This window comes from Orcinus orca, chromosome 1, assembly GCF_937001465.1.
Source record: "Orcinus orca chromosome 1, mOrcOrc1.1, whole genome shotgun sequence".
NCBI classification, from domain to species: Eukaryota; Metazoa; Chordata; class Mammalia; order Artiodactyla; family Delphinidae; genus Orcinus; species Orcinus orca.
The window spans coordinates 62,194,521-62,216,056 of NC_064559.1; the positions used below are offsets into that span (position 1 = coordinate 62,194,521).

The 21,536-nt window shown below is 49.3% G+C and overlaps 1 protein-coding gene across 16 annotated transcripts in view; it reads left to right on the forward strand.

Annotated features, from left to right (window-relative positions):
* Positions 1–21,536, forward strand: part of GPR161 (G protein-coupled receptor 161) — a 63,442-nt gene that overhangs the window by 18,352 nt on the left and 23,554 nt on the right. For all 16 annotated transcript variants that reach the window (XM_049715743.1, XM_049715771.1, XM_004269725.3 and 13 more), the window contains 3 exons: positions 7,759–8,176; positions 14,964–15,688; positions 21,390–21,494. In XM_049715743.1, coding sequence (XP_049571700.1) covers positions 7,803–8,176; positions 14,964–15,688; positions 21,390–21,494 — 1,204 coding nt within the window. In that variant the 5' untranslated portion in view covers positions 7,759–7,802. The remainder of the gene's footprint in view (positions 1–7,758; positions 8,177–14,963; positions 15,689–21,389; positions 21,495–21,536) is intronic.

Genomic DNA, 21,536 nt, shown 5'->3' on the forward strand with positions numbered 1-21,536 from the left:
CAGACTTCAGAGTCTATACACTTAACCACCATGCCACACAACCTCTGACAAGTATAGGGTAACAGCCATATGAGCAGGAAAAAAGTCGGCTATAAGTCAATGAAAATCAGAGTTCTAGGTAAAAATATGAGGTGGGACTAGAACATATCCAAATTTATACAATTAAATAAGGGAAAGCGAGGGCATCCACCTTTATATTGTAGTAATTCTGTTTTTGCAAAGCAAGGCATTTCTAGAATTATTTCTTGGGAATTAGCATGCAGGCCAGTTTATAAAGCACAATAGATACCTGTCTCAATATTCTATAGTGTTGCCTTGTTTGTTAACCCAAAATGATATTGATCACTCCCTCGAGTGACAAGATTTGGCTTTGAATGACTTGAAGCTGTTGCCAGTCTAATCCAGCAGACGTGTCACCGTCTGTGGGAATATTCAAGAGAACTGAAGGCAGTTCCCAAAGAGGACTGACTGATACTTGGAGCCATGACAGTAAAGACAAGGACCCGCACGCCCAGGCTTCCCTGGTGACCTGACTGAGAGGGCTGGCTCTCTTTCCCAGGAATGATTTCCGATACATTTATTCAGACCTCAGTCATGTTCCAGTGGTGTAAAGTGATTTATTTGGTCATGGCAGGACGTGGAGAGTGTGGGAGTCTGAAACACCTTCGTGTCTGGCACCAGCACTGGCCAGGAGAGTGGTAATGTGAGTCACACTTGAATTTGCTTCCATTCAAATGGGCCCTGGGGAAGCTGGCTGCCTGCCAGGAAGCCTTCCCTGGCTGGGACATTCCACATCCTATCTCTTGTTAAAGTACACCCCTGGGGAATCTGCTGGGGCTTGTGCCTTTCCCTCTCCAGGCCTCCTGGCAGAGGCTGGGGCTTTGGATTTCCCTGGGTGGTCAGCTCTTTGACCACGTCCCCCCGCGCCTCCCGGAGAGGGCTGTAGCTGAGGACCTCAAGGATAGCACTCAGCCCTGGGCTCTCTGATTCTGGCGTTCACTGGTGTCCCTGCTAATAGGGCCACTAGAGAGCCACCAGGTCAAGTAATACTTTATTCCTCCCCCCCCTTTTGGATTGAAAGTTTTGCATCCTATTTTTATTCTTTTAGTGGCTACCTTTGTAATGCTAACACTCATATTCAACTTAACAATGACCGAGTTTTGAAGGCTAGTCATTCATCAACAAATCATTATTGAGTTACCTACTATGTGCTAGGCACTTGTCCGGGTGCTGGGAAAACAGCCTAACCAGGTCTGCCCTGAGTACAAAGTAACTTGGAATATTTTTACTCCAGTCATACCTCTAAGAGCTCCCATTTTGCTTAGTGTTTTAATTTCCTCTTGTTTTCAAAGCTCCCAAGTTAGCTATTTTTATAAAATTTGTTGTCGCTGTTTAACTTTTAAAATTTAATTGTTTGCAGTTCTGATTTTAGATTCATCCATATAGTTACCATTTTCTTTTCCTTATTTCTGGATTCAGTTTCCTTCATGAATTGTATCTTTAAGGGGATCATTCAATAAGGAGTGATTAGTAAACATTCAGTCTCTGCTTGCCTCAAAAGTATATTGTGCCCTCTCTTGAATGGTATTATAGAACTTTAAGGCAAGAGTTCTTTTCCTTAGCACTTCCAAGAGATTATTCCACTGCTTTCTTCAAAAGAAGAGTCTGCTGTTTATCTAATTGTTACTTCTGTATAGGAATTTTTTTTTTTTTTTTTTGCGGTACGCGGGCCTCTCACTGCTGTGGCCTCTCCCGTTGCGGAGCACAGGCTCCGGACACGCAGGCTCAGCGGCCATGGCTCACGGGCCTAGCCGCTCCGCGGCATGTGGGATCTTCCCGGACCGGGGCACGAACCCGTGTCCCCAGCATCGGCAGGCGGACTCCCAACCACTGCGCCACCAGGGAAGCCCAGAAAATTTGTTTTTACCATTTTCTCTTTATCTTAGTGTTTGTCATTTTTCGTTGTGTTGCGCCTTGGTATAGACTTTTTCTGACTTATCGTTAGAACTTGATATGCTCTTTTGTTCTAAGGACTCATGTGTTTCTTTAATTCTAGAAAATGTTCAATTATACCTCTAAATAATGCATCAACCTTAATGTAGGCAGTGTAGGTCCACCCTAACGTAAGTTGGATGCTTTTGACTCAAGTAACAGACACCTAACTGGAAATAGCTTTAAAAATAATTTTTACAAATGTATTACTTCGCATAACCAGAAGCCAGGATGAAGGTGACTTCCGGATTTGTTGATTCAGCAGCTTAGGGGTCCAGGCTTTCCTCTTTGCCATTCTCAGCATGTTGGCCTCACACCTCTAATGATCCCAAGGTGGCTGCCACAGCTCTGTGCTCTCTAGTGCCTTTGTGAGATCATCAAAGCAGCTTTTCCCAGAAATCCACTGACTTCTGCTCCTGACTAATATGCCAGAATTGCAAGGAGAAAGGCAACACAATGATTTGTTTAGCCCACTCAGGACTCTGAGAACCAGGGATCCGATCAGCCTTCTCTGAGTCACTGGAGGAGGATTGGACACCAAAACAAAGTCAGAGGTCTGCCAGTAAGGGAAAAAAACCTGACACTGGTTACTGGATAGGCACCCAACAGTATCTGCTACCCTTTCTCTCTAATCTCCCCTGATACCACTTCTTTCAAACATACGTTGAATCTTCTTAACCTGCTCTTCATGTATCTTGACTTTTATTTCATATTTTCATTTTCTTAATCTTTTTTTGTTGCATTCTGGGTAACTTCCTCAGAGCTGTTTTCCAGTTCACCATCTTTGTCTTTAGCTGAATCTGCTGCTCTGCATACCCATTGAGTTTTACATTTTGTTAGCTAAAATTTTAATTTCTAGAATTTCTATTCGGTTCTCTTTCACAATTGCTTATTATTTTTTTCATGATGTCTTATTCTTTCATTATGGTTTCTACCTCTTTTCCTTTTAAAGCTTTTAATTGTATTTATATTATGGTCTCTTTTATGTTTTTCTATTAATTCAGGTTCTGGGAATGTCAATTCTCCTGGTTTTTGTTTTGTGGATTCTCCCTCATGGCAAATGCTGTGCACTCACTTTCATTAAATGTTTGTTTTGTGAGTGTGGAAATTCACTATAGAGCCATTTTGTGTTTACTTTGGCCAGCATTCATTTTTGCATGAATTTATTAGCTTGGATTTCTGCACCACGCAGAACTTATAAACTTGGTACCCTCATCAGCATGGCACGTGTCTCAGTGTTTGACTTCTCATGGAAAAAAAACTTCAGTGCTCCACCCAGAGCTTCAGGTAAATGACTGTTTTTGCCACTTCCCTTTGCCAGTAAGAGGAGTTTTTCTGATTCTTTTTCATGGAGGAGGCAGCCCTTCTAGAACCCACTCTTTAGGCAGGATATTGGTTCCAGTTCTCTGCCTTGTGGAACCCAAAGTCATCCTCCCACATAAAAAATCTCAGCCCAGGGCTTCCCTGGTGGCGCAGTGGCTGAGAGTCCGCCTGCCGATGCAGGGGACACGGGTTCGTGCCCCGGTCCGGGAAGATCCCACATGCTGCAGAGCGGCTGGGCCCGTGAGCCATGGCCACTGAGCCTGCGTGTCCGGAGCCTGTGCTCCGCAGCGGGAGAGGCCACAACAGTGAGAGGCCGTGTACTGCAAAAGAAACCCTCAGCCCTAGGGGTCTTGAACTAGGTCTAATACCCTTTTGGCCACAGTTGTGAGATTACAACTCTGGCTTTGAGTTTTCTCTCCGTTTCTGTTACCTATGGATTTCCCTTTCTTTTTCCAAGGTTGGCTTTTTTTTTTTTTTTTAAATTTTGGGTCATATCTAACCCAGCCTTTCTATGAATTTGGAGTAGGAAAGGTGTTCCCATCAGCTGAGTTCACCACGTTCCCAGAAATGATTCCCATAATAAGTGAGAAACACTGCTTTGCTTGGGTAAAGTAATTATACCTTATAAAGTTCTTTCTGTTCATTCTCTCATTTGCCTTCTATATTATATTTTTAATTTCTTAATTTTTCTGACTGCATTCTGGGAAATTTCCTTGAACCTGTTTTTTTTTTTTGCGATATGCGGGCCTCTCACTGTTGTGGCCTCTCCTGTTGCAGAGCACAGGCTCTGGACGCGCAGGCTCCGCGGCCATGGGCCACGGGCCCAGCCGCTCTGCGGCATGTGGACTCTTCCCAGACAGGGGCACGAACCCGTGTCCCCTGCATCGGCAGGTGGACTCTCAACCACTGTGCCACCAGGGAAGCCCCGAACCTGTTTTTATATTTATATTTGAAGAGTGATTTCATACTGATGCCTGCAATAACCAAGCTAACACCACAGGGTTCTTCTTCACCTTTATTCTGTAATTCATATCTCCTTTCTCCCATGATTAGAAATGTGTTTCCCAACATAAGCATGTATACTCAGTTGCTGTACACTCAAAAGAATTGTAAACTTAAAACACCATTAACAACATCTAACCTACTAAGTAAACTTAGTTCTCTTGTCTTTACAATATATGCCATTAAGAGTTTACAGTCAAAATATCATATTTAAAAGCTACTTGACTTAATTCTTTTCTCTGTATGATTATGTTATCAATCTAATATATACTTAGCCTTATTTTTTTTCAGTTTGCAGTCAATTTATATCTACTTTTTGCATCCATTTTTACTTAACTTTTTTAGTATGTAAAATAGTTACTTGGTTCAAAAGGCAAAACTGTAAAAACAAACTGAGAGAAGTCCACTTCTTTCTGTATCTTTGCTTCTGGTTATCTTTCCTATTTTTCTTTTTGTATAAGTAAGCATATATTTATGTATGTTTTATGGGCAAATGTATTTTTATTTCCCCCTTTTTCTCACATATTTTCTTTTTATAACAACTACTGCCTCAATGAATAAAATAACCGTGGGCATCTGTTACTTAATATTACGAACTTATGTCTTCAGGATAAATATCTAGAAATGGAATTGCTGGATCAAAGGCTCTGTGCCTGTGTAGCTTGGTTAGGTATTGCCAAATCCCCCTCCCTAGGGCTGTTACATTTTGCGTTCCCATGTGGAGCGTTGGAGAATGCCTGCTTCCTCCCAGCGGCACCGGCAGGGACTGTTGCCAAGCTTTTGAATCTTTAGTGGCATGAAAGGAAAGAAATGGTACCTCAGTGTAGTTTTAAAGTGCATTCCTCTTATTTTGAAGCAATGGGGCATCTTTTCATGTGTTTAAGTACAAATGGTATATCTTTTTCTGTGAACTCTTTTTTTTCTAGTTTTATTGAGATATAATTGACACATAACATTGTATAATTTCAGAGGTACAACATGATGATTTGATGTACGTGTATATTGCAAAAAGATTACCACTATAAATTTAGTTAACATCCGTCACCTCATATCGTTACACTTTTTTACAATGTCTTTTACTCACTTTTCTATCTTTTTCTCTCTCTTTATTTTTAAGTTAGAATGATTAGTCCTGTGATATGTTTTAAATAGTTTCTCCCATTTTGTCATTTGTCTAACGATTCAGAATTTGTTTTCTTTACCGCACTGTTATCACTTAGGCAGTTAAGTATAACATGCTTATGTAGGACTTCATTTTGAGATACCAGTTAATAATTTACTTATAAGAGTGAACAAAATTCAGAACTCAAAAAATAAAAGCAAAACCCAGAAATAAGCTTACAAAGACACAGACATAGAAGGCATAATTCTAAAGTATATTGACTGCACAAAGCTAGAGTACCTAACGTATTGCATAACTGAATCAAAATTCAGAATATTTTAGCAGCCTGGAAATACGGGCCAAAAGACACAAAGTAAAATTTAGTAGACATAACGTTTTGTATTTAGGCTTAAAACCACTAATGCCATACATTTAAGCCTGGGGACACCTGCCTTCACAGAAGCTCAAATGTGTGTGAACTTTGGGTTTTAATTGACCACACATTTATGTAAGTCCAGCAGGGTAATATGGTTGCCAAACGAAAATGCACTCCTAGAGTGAATCGTATCAGCAGATTCTCCTGATCATGGAGAAAATTGCCCCTTTATGCACTTACTAGACCATGTCCAGAACGGTGCGCTCAGTCTTGGGGTCCACAAATCAAGAGGGCCGTTGACATCCATGGGCAAGTCCAAAGCAGGGAGTCGGAGTTAGTAAAGGGTCTAGAAGTCACCTCAGGAACCTGGGAGTTTTAATCTGGAGAAAAGAAAGCAAGTAATCTGTGAAGTATTCGAAGGCTGTCAAGGGGAGGAGGGATTAGAATTATTCGACGTTACTCAAGCTCGCAGCATCTGTGGTTGTGACCTACGAGTGCGCCTGTTGGTAAAGGGAGACTTTCTAACTGGCCTTTAGGGCTGCTGGGAAGAGGAAGAGCCGCCTTCCTCACCTACCAGCTCCCTATGGCCAAAGGTGTCTGGACAGAGGCGCCAGGTCGGGCGGGCGCTGTCGGGAAGGCTCTGCTGCTGTGTGTAGGCAGTCTAGGCACCAAGGGTTCTCGCTTTCTGGCTCGGGGAAAGCAATCTTCCCTTCCTTTCCGGTGTATTCTCTTTGCTGGGAACTAGAGCAGGTGGGGAAAGTGATCTGTGGGATTTTTTTGGCTGATTCAAGTAGATGAAACTTTTGGAGAAACATTCATCTGTAGGATTGAATGTTAAAATGTGTCAACCTTGAGCTTTCAGCAAGATCCGGAGCCAGCGTCCCAAGAGCAGGGACTGCCCCTTGTTGAGAACGGTGTTTGTGGGCAAAGACCTCAAACTGTGCCGCCTCTTACCCATTTATCATTAGTGTCAGCTCCTTGCCCTCCCTCACCATGGCTGATGAGAGCAGTAGTGATGCCTCAGTATGAACTGTACTTGTTTAAACCCTGCTTAGGGATCTCAGAATGATTCCTATGCTAATCTTATTGTCCAAAGTGAATGGGCACATGAATCAACGGGGGACGGCATTAACGTGCAGGTTCTGATTCAGCAGTTCAGAGGTGGGCATGAGATTCTGCATCTCTAGTAAGCGCCGGGTGATACTGATGCTGCTGGTTCCGGGTCCACCCTGCATTGCAGGAGTCAAAAGCAGCAGTCCGCCTAGCCCAGGTGGACTGAATAAGAATCACCTGCCCTGTGGTTGTCTAAAATGCAGACTCCTAGGCTGTACTTGTGTTCTCTGGGACCAGACATCTCTAGGGATGGAGCCCAAGAATCAGCTCTTTGAGCTGGTACTGCAGGTGATTCTTAGGTACATTAAAGGTTTTGAACCACTGGTCCTGGGGAGAATGGATAGGGTGGTTTAGACTCAAGGAGCGGGAGTGGACTTCCCTGGTGGCTCAGTGGTTGAGAGCTCACCTGCCAATGCAGGGGACACGGGTTCGAGCCCTGGTCTGGGAAGATCCCACATGCCGCGGAGCAACTAAGCCCATGTGCCACAACTACTGAACCTGCGCTCTGGAGCCTGCGAGCCACAACTCCTGAAGCCCGTGCGCCTAGAGCCTGTGCTCCGCAACAAGAGAGGCCCCCGCTCGCTGCAACTAGAGAAAGACCGCATGCAGCAACAAAGACCCAACGCAGCCAAAAGTTAAATAAATAAATAAATAGATAGATTGGGGGAACACATCGTTCACAGGGACACGGTGAGCCTCATAGAAAGTCGGTTGTAGAAAGCTGGCCACTTCTGTAGAGCTTGCGTGGAGACAACTGGCTGGGTGACCCGGGGCCTCTGCAGCTCTTCTGTAAAGTGCGCAGGCTGTGGATTGATGACTGCTCTCCTGTCTCTGGGTCTTGTCTTTCCAGTCGTCCAGCATGCTCTGCCCACCCCCCGCCGAGGCGCACTGACCATGAGCTTCAACTCCTCCCTCAGCCACAGGAAGGAGCTGAGTAACCTCACCGAGGAGGACGGTGGCCAAGGGGGCGTCGTTGTCACTGAGTTCATCGCCATTGTCGTCATCACCATTTTCGTCTGCCTGGGCAACCTGGTCATCGTGGTCACCTTGTACAGGAAGTCCTACCTCCTCACCCTCAGCAACAAGTTCGTCTTCAGCCTGACGCTGTCCAACTTCCTGCTGTCCGTGCTGGTGCTGCCTTTCGTGGCGACCAGCTCCGTTCGGAGGGAATGGATCTTCGGCGTGGTCTGGTGCAACTTCTCGGCCCTCCTCTACCTGCTTATCAGCTCGGCCAGCATGCTCACCCTCGGGGTCATCGCCGTCGACCGGTAAGCTTGCATCACACTCAGAGAATGAATGGTTTAGGAGTGTGGGTGAAGGGGGAACCTGAGAGATCATGCGGGCTGTGCCCTCCAGGCTGCCTCAGTTCCTCGGGAGGGTGTCACGTCTGTGCTGGGGAGGGTGAGAAAGCAGAGTTCTGCCTCTTCTTCTATCCCCTCAACCAGAGCACCTCTGATTTTATCTGGTCTAGCTTGCATGTAGTTGGGGACTTCCCTGGTGGTCTAGTGGTTAAGACTCTGCGCTTCCAGCTGCAGGGGACGTGGGTTCGATCCCTGGTCAGGGAACTAAGATGCCACATTCTGTGCAGCGTGGCCAAAAAATGAGAAAAACAAATTAGAAAGAAAAGTTCTATTAACTTCTGCTTCTCAGTTGATAGTTGAGAAACAGAAGCTGAGGAAGGTGACGTGGCAGAGGGGGTATCAGATCCAGGTCTTCCCCAAAGTGCTGCCTGCTCTCTGTTGCTTTGGGTTGGGCCAGAGCTGCACCGGGGCAGCCCAAAGAGGAAATACTCTCTATCCTCCACAGTGCAAGGGCCTGAACATCAGCTCAGTCCTGGATGGAAGGAGAGCAGGGGAAGGGAAGACAACACAGGGAGTAAGATGGTGGCGCCTGGGAGAGACAGTGTGTGCTTTAAAACATCTGGGCTGTCCCTTCTTGTGGCATAGCTGGCTCCAGCAAGGAATAGCACTGCTGACGCCCATCAGCTCTATCTAGAAGGTTTTTCCAGATTCCTGCGTTAGGCTGTCAGATTTAGTTGTGAAAGTCCTGCAGGCTTTGACAGAGAGTTTCCGACCCCTGGAGGCTTCTTTATTAGGATTTTGCCAATGGTCACTTCATTCATCCCAGGCAAGGGTTCAACTGTACAAGGGCAGAGGGGGGAGATTCAGATTCTTTGTGATTTATAGAATTGGGGAAGGAGTCAGGGAAAACACAGAGGGGTTCCCCAGGGCTGTCGTCACTGGGTGACACGAGTCCCCTGGCTCCCTTGGGATCGTCCATTTTTGAGCCAATGAGTGGTGGCTGGATGGTCTACCCAAGGTGCAGGCCTCCACTAGGGCTGAGGCCAGAATCCTTTCAGCCCTCTGCACCTGAGGGGGGTTAGAGTGAAGGAAGCCATTTGTCAGAACTAATCAGGTGGCTTCTCCAAATATCTCCTTTCCCCGTAACAGAAGAAAATAATACCAAAAGTAGAAGGAGTACAATAAGAAATATCCATGATCCCACCAATCAGAAGCAATCACTGTTTACTTTTGTTTGTTTGTTTGTTTGTTTGCGGTACGCGGGCCTCTCACTGTTGTGGCCTCTCCCATCGCGGAGCACAGGCTCCGGACGCGCAGGCTCAGCGGCCACGGCTCACGGGCCCAGCCGCTCCGCGGCATGTGGGATCCTCCCGGACCGGGGCACGAACCCGTGTGCCCTGCATCGGCAGGCGGACTCTCAACCACTGCGCCACTAGGGAAGCCCTACATTTTTTTAGTATACTTGCCTCCAGGGATTTTTGGCCGCGTGCAGTAAATTTAGAAAATAGACTCAAGGCACATGTGGTTTTGTGACCTGCTTTTTCACTTAACAAGTGATTGTGAGCATTTTTCCCACCTGCAGATATCCCTGGAGAACATGATTTTGAATGGTTACATGGTATTCCGTCCTCTGGATGGACTGTAGTTTATTTTTAGAGTCCCCTGTTAGCTTACTGTTTTATATAGCACTTTGATGAAGATGTATGTTTGTGGAATTGTGTTTTCAGTCACAGGAAACACACTTTGAAGATTCTTGATGTGTAAAAGGCAGGCTCCCCTTCAGAAGCTTGTACAGGTTATTACTTCAGCAGCCGTTCATCGGCGTCCTATCAAGTCTGAAAATAAGCACTGCAGACATAACTGGAAGTCTGTTGGCAGTAGGATGGGATGGGGAATCATTACTTTTGGGATATCCCGTCCTGGGTCCTGTGGAAGGTGGAGTGGGGGCCAACAGCTCAGGAGCAGAGCGGGGAAGTCGGTTTTTAGATGCCTCTCACAGAACTGTGTATACGTGGATACTCAGTAAGTGGAGGCGGCTATCGGAGGCCGTATACTGCTTACTTGGATCTGAGGTCTAGGTAAGCGGAGTGCGATTTCCACCAGCAAGCGTGACCGATTCTCAAATCACACCATCAAAATGCATCAAACGAGAGAGCATTTGCCTCTTTCGACGCCTTGCTCTTTCACGCTGGGAATATCTGCTGGGTGTCTACTCTGTGAAAGGCCCTGTGCTACATCCTCGGATGGTAGGATACAGCATGAGCAGGACGCAGCCCTTGCCCACCAGGAGTTCACAGCTTCATGGCAGAGGCTGACCCGTGGGTGCTGGTGTGAACACAAAGCAGAATTAAGCGCTATGACAGCTCCCGTGGCTGCTTCTGAGGGCAGGGCCTGCAACGCTCCGGGGAAAAGGTGGCATTTGAGCTAAGTCCTAACAGTGAATAGGATTGCAGGGGCCCTTCCGAATGCAGAAGCCGCCTCCGTTTATTCATTTGATAAACAGTTATGGAGCACCTAACCTATGCCTGGCCAGGTGATTGGTGCTGGGAACGCGCAGCTGAAGGAGATGAACGGACACGCTGAGGAATTCGCAGTGTTGGGGGGATAGACATGTGGCCAGGTAATTTTAGGACCATGTGGTGTGTACACAGAGCCAGTGTGTTCAAGGTGCTGTGAGAACGCAGAGGAGGGAGCAAGGCCAGAAGTGGTGAGAAAGCATGGCGCGTGGGACACAGCTGGAGACCACGGGAAACAGCTGGTCACGGAAGAGGTGACGCACGTGAGCAAATTGGCGTCACCGATCATCTCACTAGAGATTTAATCCAGGTACCCCAGACCCCACAGCCCGTGCCAGGGTCACCCAGTGACAGAGCCGTGAGTCGAGAAAGGGCTTCTGCCTCTCCCAGCGGTGACAAGTCACCAAGGCCTGGTTGTCTCTGGAAAATAGACCATTTCCTCCTGCGAGTGTAGCAAGATGGATTTGGCCATCACAGTGCTTTGCCCGGATCTTTGACTATAAGATATAGACTGCTGTAAAATTTGGTGTCTTCAAATATTTTCATGGCAGGTGCAGTTAATTTTTTTTATTATTGGTCATTCGTGTGGCTAAAAATACAAATTGACTGGACCAGCGAATCGATCATGTTCATATAAATGATCACCGTCTGACCAGGATTTCAAACACCCCTTCCCCTGTCCCCATGAATTTTAGGGAATTAAATTTACTTGATATTAGTGATTTTGAAGGTTACCTATTTGCCTTCTATGTGGGAAACCTAAAGATGCAGCTGTGTGTGTGTGTCTGTGTGTGTGTGTGTGTGTGAGAGAGAGAGAGAGAGAGAGGGAGAGAGAGAGGGAGAAGCAGAGACAGAGAGAGGTGGAGGGGATGGGTAGGAAGGAAGGGAGAGTGAGAGGGAGGGAGACAGGCGAGAGGAGGCAGTGGTAAAAGATAAGTGAGGAGAGAGGAGAGAAGAATAAGAGAATGGGGGTGGAAGAAAGAGATGGGAACATCGGTAAGAAAGTGGAAGAAAACAAGGGCGGGGGGCATGATCTCTACTAGAATGTGTTACATGCTAGTCATCTGCCGGGCACTGCACTATGCCGTTAACAAATGTTTATCCCAGCTAATCCTCACAACGACCCTATCAGTCCTCATTTTGCAGAAGAGCCTAGCGAGGTTTTGCAAACTTGCCCAAGTCCACATGGCTGGTAAGTAACTCGCCCAGTTTCTGAGATGCTAAAGGCTTTGGTTTTAGGGTTCTTTTGGCTAAATGTACATACATTGCAATGCTCACATCTACACCTTTATCAAGATATAAACATGCCAACATCTGTCCACAAAAAGAATTTTTTTAATGGGTTTCATAGATTTGAAACTTCATTTTTTAAACTTAAGCCTCATTTAGGCCTAGTTGCAGGTTCAAAGGAAAATATAGAACAAAAGCAACTCCCTATTCCCTGCAGGTTAATACAGGCCAGAACGGAGGGGTTTTCCTTTGTTTTCCGTACTCTTAGCTGTCTTCTGAAGCTCTCCATCTTTTCTCCAACAACTCATTTTTAGACACGAGCCCAAGCACCACCCTTGGTCCCCAAAGAGCCTTTTGTGATGTCACGTGTAACTTCAAAGTGGTAATGCCCGTAGGGGCTCCAATGCTTAGCTCTCCTGCCACGAGATCACCCACTTAGATAACGACCCCTGTTTTTACTTTTTTTTTTTGCGGTATGCGGGCCTCTCACTGTTGTGGCCTCTCCCATTGCGGAGCACAGGCTCTGGACGCGCAGGCTCAGCCGCCATGGCTCACGGGCCCAGCTGCTCCGCGGCATGTGGGATCTTCCCGGACCGGGGCACGAACCCATGTCCCCTGCATCGGCAGGCGGACTCTCAACCACTGCGCCACCAGGGAAGCCCCATCGTAATGGTTGAACGTGGCTGGTCAGAGGAGACGGGGACAGCTCATGTTCCCCAGGCCTGGCCTCCCACACCTACCTGTACACTCACCCCTGAAGTGTTGCCTGAGGTCAGAGGGCCTGCATGCGTTTTAAATGGGCAGAGGAAAGTAGAAATATCCGCCTTGTTTCTTTTTAAAAGTGGAGAAAACCTTCCTGGAAGTGCCCCCAGTCCCACCCCAGCAAACTCCCCTCACATTTCATTTGCCAGATGGTGTCACACAGGTCAGTGCCTCAGCTGGTCACCTGGCAAGGGAGGGGATACCACCAGCATGGCCTGATTCATCCCCTGGTGCTTAGAAGGGCCCAGCGTCCCCTGTGGTCACAGCAGTTTTGCAGGAGCAAGATAGGGATTCTGTCTTCAGGAAGGAAGGGGGAAAGGTCAGTGCACAGTGTCCCAGCTCTGTCCCCGCTGCCATCTAAAGGGAGGTCCCATCCAGCCCTTTCCCCCCACTCGAGCCCATTCTGTCCTTGGAGCAGATCCATGCCAGACGTTCTGTGATTCCCATCTTCCTGGTGAAGGAACTGAAGCTCTGAGAGCTTAGCTCAGCTACCCAAGGTCACACAGCTAGTGGACAGCAGAGTCGCCATCTGAACCCAGGGATCGCCAACTCCAAAGGCATGCTTCTTTCACGGGGCTGCACGGCCTTTGCAAGATGCGAACCCAGATGTCAGCAGAAGACAGGAATCGCTTTACCCCAGGCTCTGTGCAGGGGTTCTGTAATCCATACCATAATCGCGGTGGTTTCCTCTCATCAGGCTCCACGCTCAGAAACACTCCTTCCAGGCTAGACCTTGGTGGGGCCTCGAGGCTTGAGACCAGCAGTCCCCGTCTTGCCTCTGATTTGGAAGGCCTTTCATACAGGGACCCCTCCATGAGAGCCTGCCCCAGGCAGCAGGTGGTAATTCAGGCCATGGCCCCTGTCCCTGAGCTCTAGTGCCCAGGGGTGACTCAGGAAGGTCCTGGTGGGGCAGGTGGTTCACAGGTGGTGTGTGAGGCTCATAGCCATAGCCATCTCCTAAGGTTCCGCCTGTAGCAGGCAGCCTCAGTGTGGTCACCCCTGTCCCACCACACGTTGCCCTCCTACAGAAGCTCCATCATTAAAGAACATTTCCTTTGGATAAAACGTCCGGGTGGGGAGGCTGGTGGTTTACTTTCAACCCCATGGTCTAAATCCTCCCACCCACTCCAGTTAAAGGGTCAGAGCTCAGCTGGCTGGCAAGGCTCTGCACGCCCCGGCCCCCTGGCTCCTTTTCTCCCCGCGCACCATCACCCCGCGCCGGCCTGGTTGAGCCACAGGCAGCTTCCTCATTGAGCCGGTGCTCAGGTACATCTCCGCGTCTCGCCAAGGCTGGCGTTCTGCCTCAGCTGTTCCTGGGCCAGTGCCTCTGTTCGTTCAAGACCTGAGTTTGTGTGCCATCTGGTCCAGGAAGTCTGCCCTGACCCTGCAGTCTGGATCCGAGGCCCCGTCAGTATGAATCAGTAGCTCTCCAGGCCTCTCTCCTTCTTCACAGAGCTGAGGGGTTAGGAACCACCCCTGGTCTGTGGACTCCGGAACAAGACGGTGTGCAGGGAATTGCTGACATGTGCGCTGGGAACTGTAGAGTCAGGTTGCCCGGAGTTTTATCTTGTTTCTTCCCCTTCCTTATCTAGAGCAGATTATTTATCCTTTCTCTGCTGTTAAGATGAGGATAATGATAATGCCAGTCACTCGAAAGACTTCTTGTGAGGATTAAATATCCCCTTTCTGCTCCAGAGCCTTGTACCCTGCTTATGTGTCTGTCTCCCCCTGCACCTTCTTACCTGTATTCCCGGTGCATAGCACAGTGCTTGGCATGTGGCAGGCCTTCAGTAAACATTCACTGAATGAATGTACCCCGTAATCCTTAGCTGTTCTTCTGGTTTCTGAGGACCCTCTGAAAACAGCTCTAAAAGGATTACTGTCAGAAACACAGAAGGGATCTGGCTCGATGCACGGTCCCTTAGAACTCCTGGAGATGCCTGAAGACTAGCCACACCCCCAAATGTGAGTGGGCTCTGGAAACAGGGCCGCCTGAGCTCTGTGTTCTTCCTGGTGTCCAGCCGTTCTCCGATGAAGAGTTGCACAGAGCTGGGTCACGTGGCCAGGCTGTGACTTGTCCGGGGAGGGTGAGAGAAGTGGCTCCTTTTAGAAGCATTCACCCCATGGCCGTGTTGAAAGAGAGAAATCCAGCAGAGCTCGCCACCTCGGAGAGCAGTGGGTGCCCCTCCTGGTGTGTCTTCTCTATGTTTAGTCTTCTCCCTCACCTGCCTCCATTCTTTTTCCAGCTACTATGCTGTCCTGTACCCCATGGTGTACCCCATGAAGATCACAGGTAATCGAGCTGTGGTGGCGCTCGTCTACATCTGGCTTCACTCCCTCATCGGTTGCCTGCCACCTCTGTTTGGTTGGTCATCGGTGGAGTTTGACGAGTTCAAGTGGATGTGTGTGGCCGCATGGCACCGGGAGCCTGGCTACACCGCCTTCTGGCAGATCTGGTGTGCCCTGTTCCCCTTCCTGGTCATGCTGGTGTGCTATGGCTTCATCTTCCGCGTGGCCAGGGTCAAGGCACGCAAGGTGCACTGTGGCACCGTGGTCCTTGTGGAGGAGGACGCGCACAGGAATGGGAGGAAGAACTCCAGCACCTCCACCTCTTCCTCGGGCAGTAGGAAGAACGCCTTTCAGGGCGTGGTCTATTCGGCCAACCAGTGCAAAGCGCTCATCACCATCCTGGTGGTCATTGGTGCCTTCATGGTCACTTGGGGCCCCTACATGGTCGTCATCACCTCTGAGGCCCTCTGGGGGAAGAACTATGTCTCCCCAACCCTGGAGACCTGGGCCACTTGGCTGTCCTTTACCAGTGCCGTCTGCCACCCGCTGATCTATGGACTCTGGAACAAGACGGTTCGCAAGGAACTACTGGGCATGTGCTTTGGGGATCGATATTACCGGGAACCGTTTGTGCAGCGGCAGAGGACTTCCAGGCTCTTCAGCATTTCCAACAGGATCACAGGTAACTTGGGAACTTGTCAGGGAAGGGATGCCCACCCTCCGGCGGGTGTAGCCTGTGGTCCTGCAGGCGCTCGGGCAGGTTGATGGGCGAGGTCTCAGACTGACTGCTGCTTCAGGGCTTAAAACACAGGTTTCCTCTGGGGAAGGAACATCGCAGAGTGTCCACTGTGATTCCCAAGCAGATTTCCTGAGCTCGGCAGTTCAAGGCAGGGTACACCAGAGTTCAGAAATCCGTGTTCTGTGACCCCAGCCATGGCCCGCTAGCCTGGAGAGTAGATCTAGATAGATCTATCTAGAGAAAAAAGAACCCAAGCATTGGACCAGGCTGCCTTCACCTTTCAGTGTTCCTTGAAGGCAGGGTCCTCTTTAAAGCACTTCCTGCCCTCCTCAGCTACTCCTCCTGGACATACTCTGTCTTGGGCCTTTCCTCACGGGTCGGTGGTTTCCTCGTATTGTCGCTAATAATTCAGGACGTGTCGATGGCAGACCTCCACTCTCTCATTGAAGTGTCACTATCTGGTGTGTTACAGCTGCTCCTCCATTTGGTAATTGATTTCGGAGCTCACAGTTTCTGGACATGATCCCATCCCCTTTGATGAGACCCAGAGGAATTACTCTAGTGGGGGATAGATTTTTTTTAAAAAAAACCTTTTTCTTTTGAGATAATTTTAGACTCAGTGAAGCGTTGGGAAAACAGTACAGAGAATACCCATCCACCCAACTTGTCCTAGTGCTGACATCTTGCCTAACCGTAGCACAGCTATCAAGCCTAAGACATCGCCAGGGGTGCAGCGCTATTAACAACTACAGACTTGACTCGGATTTCACCCATTTTCCCATGATGTCCTTTTTCTGTTCCAGGATCCAGTCCGGGATCCCACGTTGTATTCAGTTGTCACATCTCCTTTGTCTTCTTCAGTCTTTGACAAAGTCTTTTTTTTTTTTTTTTCCCCTTGTCTTCCATGACTTGACACTTTTTGTAGAGTCCTGATCGGGGATTTTGTAGAAGGCCCCTCAATTTGCATGTAGCTCATGTGTTCTCAGGGTCACGATGAGGTAATACCTTTTTGGCAGGCAAGGCTGGGCGGGTGATGTGCTCTTCCTAATGAGCATGCCAGGGGTACCTATGTCAGTAGGTCTTCTCACTAGCTAGTTCTTACCCTGATCTCTCGGTTGATGTCTTAGCTTGGGCTGCTACAACAAACTACCGTAGACTGCATGGCTTAAACCACAGACATTCATTTTTCCACAGTTCAGGAGGCTGGAAGTCTGAGGTCAGGGTGGCAACATGGTTGGGTTCTGGTGAGGACCCTCTTGCAGGCTGTCCTTTTGCTGTGTCCTCCCATGGCGGAGGGCTGGGGAGAGGGACAGGAGAGAGCAAGCTCTCCGGTCTCTTCTTATAAGTACCCCACCCTCATGACCTCTTCTAATCCTCAGTACCTTCCCAAGGACCCATCACATTGGGGGTTAGGGCTTCAGTGTATGAATTTGGTGGCAAGTACTTTCAGTCCCTACAGTTAAGATGGCGTCTGCCAAGTTGCCCCACTGTAAACTCACTGTTTTTTCCATTGTCATTAATAAGTACAACATAACAGATATTTTGAGGCTCCCGCTGTTTGTAGCATGCACTCGTGGATCTTGTCCCTGCAGTTATGACTGTGTTGTTTGAGGGAGACTGTCATCTGGACAGGCTGTTGGAAGAGAGACTCTGAGGGCACTTATCAGACCATATTCAAGGAAAGCTCCAGTTCAGACTGCAGTTCTAGTCTCTTGCCAGATGACTTTGGGCAACTCATGCTGCTCGAGATAATTTTTCCTCCTCAGGAAATAGGTCTTCCACCTACCCTCTCAAGAGAGTGGAAAGAAATAACAACTCTTAATTATCATGAATATTCAGTGGTAGTGATGATAGGAGTCTTTTCCATCTGGCAATTAAACAAACCAATGTCACTGATTTATCTCAGGGACTGATGGAGTGTTCCTTCTTGAGAAAGGAAGGAATTCTGGGACTTTTAATTTTGACTATAGGAGAAAAAAATCTCTCAGGACCCCAGTATTTTAATTCCTGAAATGCCCACCCCCTGCCACTGGCAAGACCATGATTCCAAGTGTGACTTGTGAGCCAGGAGGAGTACATTCAGGGTTTGGTTTCATTTCACTGATGAACTTACTTGTTCAGATTTTGTAAAATCACTTACCTTCTAGGCAAAAAAATAAAAATTAAAAAAACATTAAATGTTTTCAATTCCAATGAAGTTAAGAATGAGGAAGGGAAAAAAATGAGGAAGGAGAATGGAGGAGGAGAGGGTAGATAGAACAGAAAGAAACATCTGCTTTGGGGGCCAAGATTTTCCACGCAAGCCACTTGAGATTATCCTGGAAGAGCGTGTGAGGCCGTGAAAACAGGCGGAAAACAGCCGCTGTGGTTGGGTTGGCAAGTCCAAGGCGGTGAGCAGTTTCCTCACTGAGGGAAAAGCAGTCTTGTGGGATGTGTTTGGGCTGAAGAGCATGTGGGATGATGGGTTCTGAGTTGCTGGCCTTCCCCTTGAATGGGAGCTGGGGGCATCCCTGCTGTCTCTTCCCGGGACGTCCTGACATCAGGAGGTGGGCAACAGCGTCAGCAGGAGTCTTGGAAAAAGAGCAGAATGCAGTGCCCACCCCAGCTCCGCGCTCTGCTCCAGCCACGCCAGGAATGCCCACAGCCTTTCTGGTCAGGAGGGAGAGCTCTGCCTTCCACCTGGCATCCCCGGTAAGAAGGATGGTAAGATTTGTTCCAAAGCCAGCAAGGAAAGGCTCGGAGGCCCTGTCTCGGTTTTGTTCCTCTCCGTTTGCATAGGCATCTGCAAAGTTTTCTCCAGAGGATTCAGTACAGGGAATTATAAACTTTCCTAACCGTGCTTGTGAGCACAGGTGCAGTGAAGTGGCATTCCACAGACACCTGGCGCTTTCCTGCTGACTCCAGGAGGCCAGGAGTTTTACACATGCAGTCATGTTTATTTCATACATAGATTTCAGCCATAATCCGTGGATTTTGGTCTTCTCATTCTGTTAGCCCCAAAGTGAAGAAGCGCAGCAGCTTAGGTTTTCCCTGGGTGCCGGCTGTCACCGGGCCACCACAATACGTTCTGCTTGTGAGTCTCATTAGCAGGTTCCCATGGGGCTCCCCTAGGAACTGAGATCTCTGGCCTCCCTGGGCTTTGCCGGGCAGGGCCGCTGCATGGTGGGTAGGTCAGCCCTGGAGTGGACCTTGATTCCAGTGCTGAAACGTGAGCTAAATGCTTACGTTTGGTCTTGGGAGGCCAGACGACACCTCCAAAGCTGACAGGTGGCTACGGGTGATCGGAGCAAAGAAGGGGCCTTCAGGAGAAAGGGCCACGGGCTTCTCCAACAGCTCTGCCACTCGCCAACCCAGTTGGGGTGGACAGCCCAGACATCAGCCCAATCCAGGCTTCGAGGGAGGCCTGGGGATGGTGGGAGGCCAGCCTCTCCAAATGCTGCCCTCGTGTGATGCTCGAAGCTCCTGGAACCGGGAATAGAGCCTTCCCAGCTGTCTTCTGCAGGGAAGGACGCTGACTCCCATTTGCTCAGAGGAAATGCCCCACCTCAGGGCCCTTGTGAGGTCTGGGCTGGAGGGAAGGAAGGAGACCCTGGGGCCTTTGAATTTTCCTGCCTTGTTTTACCAAGTTCGCTTCCTGGCGCCACCTAGAGGTCTTCTGGTTACTTCAAAGTGCCAATGTCACCCCACAACTGCACTCTGTTCTTTTAGCCGCTCAAAGGCACTCATGACTCTTCTGGCCACTCCAGGCTTCTGATCTGATCCCTGTGCCTGTCATTTTGTGCCTTTTTCTTTCTTTCTTTTTTAAAAAAATTTTGTGAAAGGGGGTGGATTGGGCCCAGCCCAGTAGATGTGTTGTTGTTTCATGCGAAAAAACTCAGGGTAACTGAGTCTACTCTCCAGTGGTACAATGCTGGATAAACAGAATAGGGAGTTGCCGCCCGGCTGCCCTGTTTCCACATCTCTTAGCCGAGCCGCATTGGTCTGGCTCCAGTGATTTCTCCCACTGGTAGAGACCAGGACTTGTGCCTGGCTTTCACTGCAGCCTCAGAGATGGCGTCCAGAACCCACTGTGGCCTCAGCCGTCCCGGGTGGCAGTGGATGTTCCCCCGGCGACCCACCCCTCCGCAAGCCGGGCTTCCAGCTGAGACATAGTCATATTCTGAGGCCAAGACCCTGGAGGTGGCTGACCATGTTTGGGCTCTTCTCTGGCCCCAGACCTCCACACCAACCCCCAGGAGAGGGGAAGGCTCCTTGCAAAGGTGCTTTCCCCACAGGCCATGACAGGGAGCTTCTGAGAGCAGCGTGCTCTGACTGCACGGGTTCAGCCCCCATCATTTCCTCCATGGCTCTGAAGGAGAAAGGAGGGCATGTGTGTCATGTTGCTTTGTCCCCTTCATTAGGATGAAGGTACAGGGTGGAGGTGTCTCCTGTGTGTAGGTTTGCTGGGGAGGAACGCTGGTGGCCTTCGTGGCAGGTAGGTAGGTCTTCCTCGTGAGATCGGAGGAGTTTGACTTTTCTGTGCTTTTTTTTAATTGCTAAGAGTGCCTTTTTTGTTAACTCCATGGTCTTTATGGCCTCCAGCTCTTTTGTTCATGGAGTCATTATTTTCTCAATTTTCTGAGGACACCCAATTAGAATTCTGTATCCTTTTTTCTCCCTTCTCCCCTTCCTCCCTTCCTTTTTTATTCCCCCATTTCTGCTAGTGCCTTTCCTTAAGTATCTGGTGATCTCCGCCGTCCCTCACGGTTAGTAAGTCGGCCCAGGAAAGCCAGCGGGAAGCCCTGGGCGGTGGTGGGACTGGGCCGTCTCACGGGGCGCCCAGATCTTGGGGTCTGTGGGGCTTTTCTCTCTGGCTGGCTGGATTTCCCTGGGGACGAGGTCTCTGGTCTCCTGCCCAGGTTAGGTGAGGCAGTGGGGCGGGGCCCCCACTGGTAACTATGTAGCCTCTCATTGTTCCCTCAGTTTTTGCCACGTTGCCATGTGCCTGGTGTCGCTAAGGCCAGAGTCCCCCAGTTCACTCTATCCACTCTCCTGCCAACATGGGGAACGGGAGCCTGGACCCCGAACTGGGAACAGCAGTGGAGGGGACCCACTGCTTCCTGTAGAGACTTTCCATCAAGCCCCACCTGCCTGCAGAGACTCCGGACCTCCAGTTCCTGAGCTTCTTGGGGGCCTCCTTCCAGGCCTCCCCCTCTGCCAGCCTCAGCTCTTTCCTGGGCTAGTTTCACTGCCCACTTCCCACCTTCCAACTTACAAACATCCTCTTCATTTGGGGGTTTTGGCCTCTTCAAAAAACATCCCTTTTGGTATTCAGGTAGGATCTCAGGAGTTAAACACGCACCCGTTTAACTGGAAGATCTTCTCCCAGGACTGTTCACCTCGTTTTCTCTCCCACCTGCCTTGTTGGTGTTTGACGTTTGTCACGAGCGCTTCCCCTCTGGGGGGACCCAGTGAATCCTGTCACAGACTCCCCGGGATAGGAACAAGCGGCGAAGTGAAGGAAGGGCAGCTAAGAGCTTCGTGTCCTCGGTGCGTGGAGAGCACGCTTTGCGAGGAGGACAGAGCGGACAGGGGAGCGGAGGCGAAGCCCCTGGGGACTGGGTGGGCCGTGGATTGTACAGTCAGTGCCGACCTTGCCTTGCAGACCTGGGCCTGTCCCCACACCTCACGGCACTCATGGCAGGCGGGCAGCCCCTGGGTAACAGCAGCAGCACGGGGGACACCGGCTTCAGCTGCTCTCAGGACTCAGGTAAGCCCCTCGCCTGTCGCGCTTCCCCAGTGCCTGCCGGGT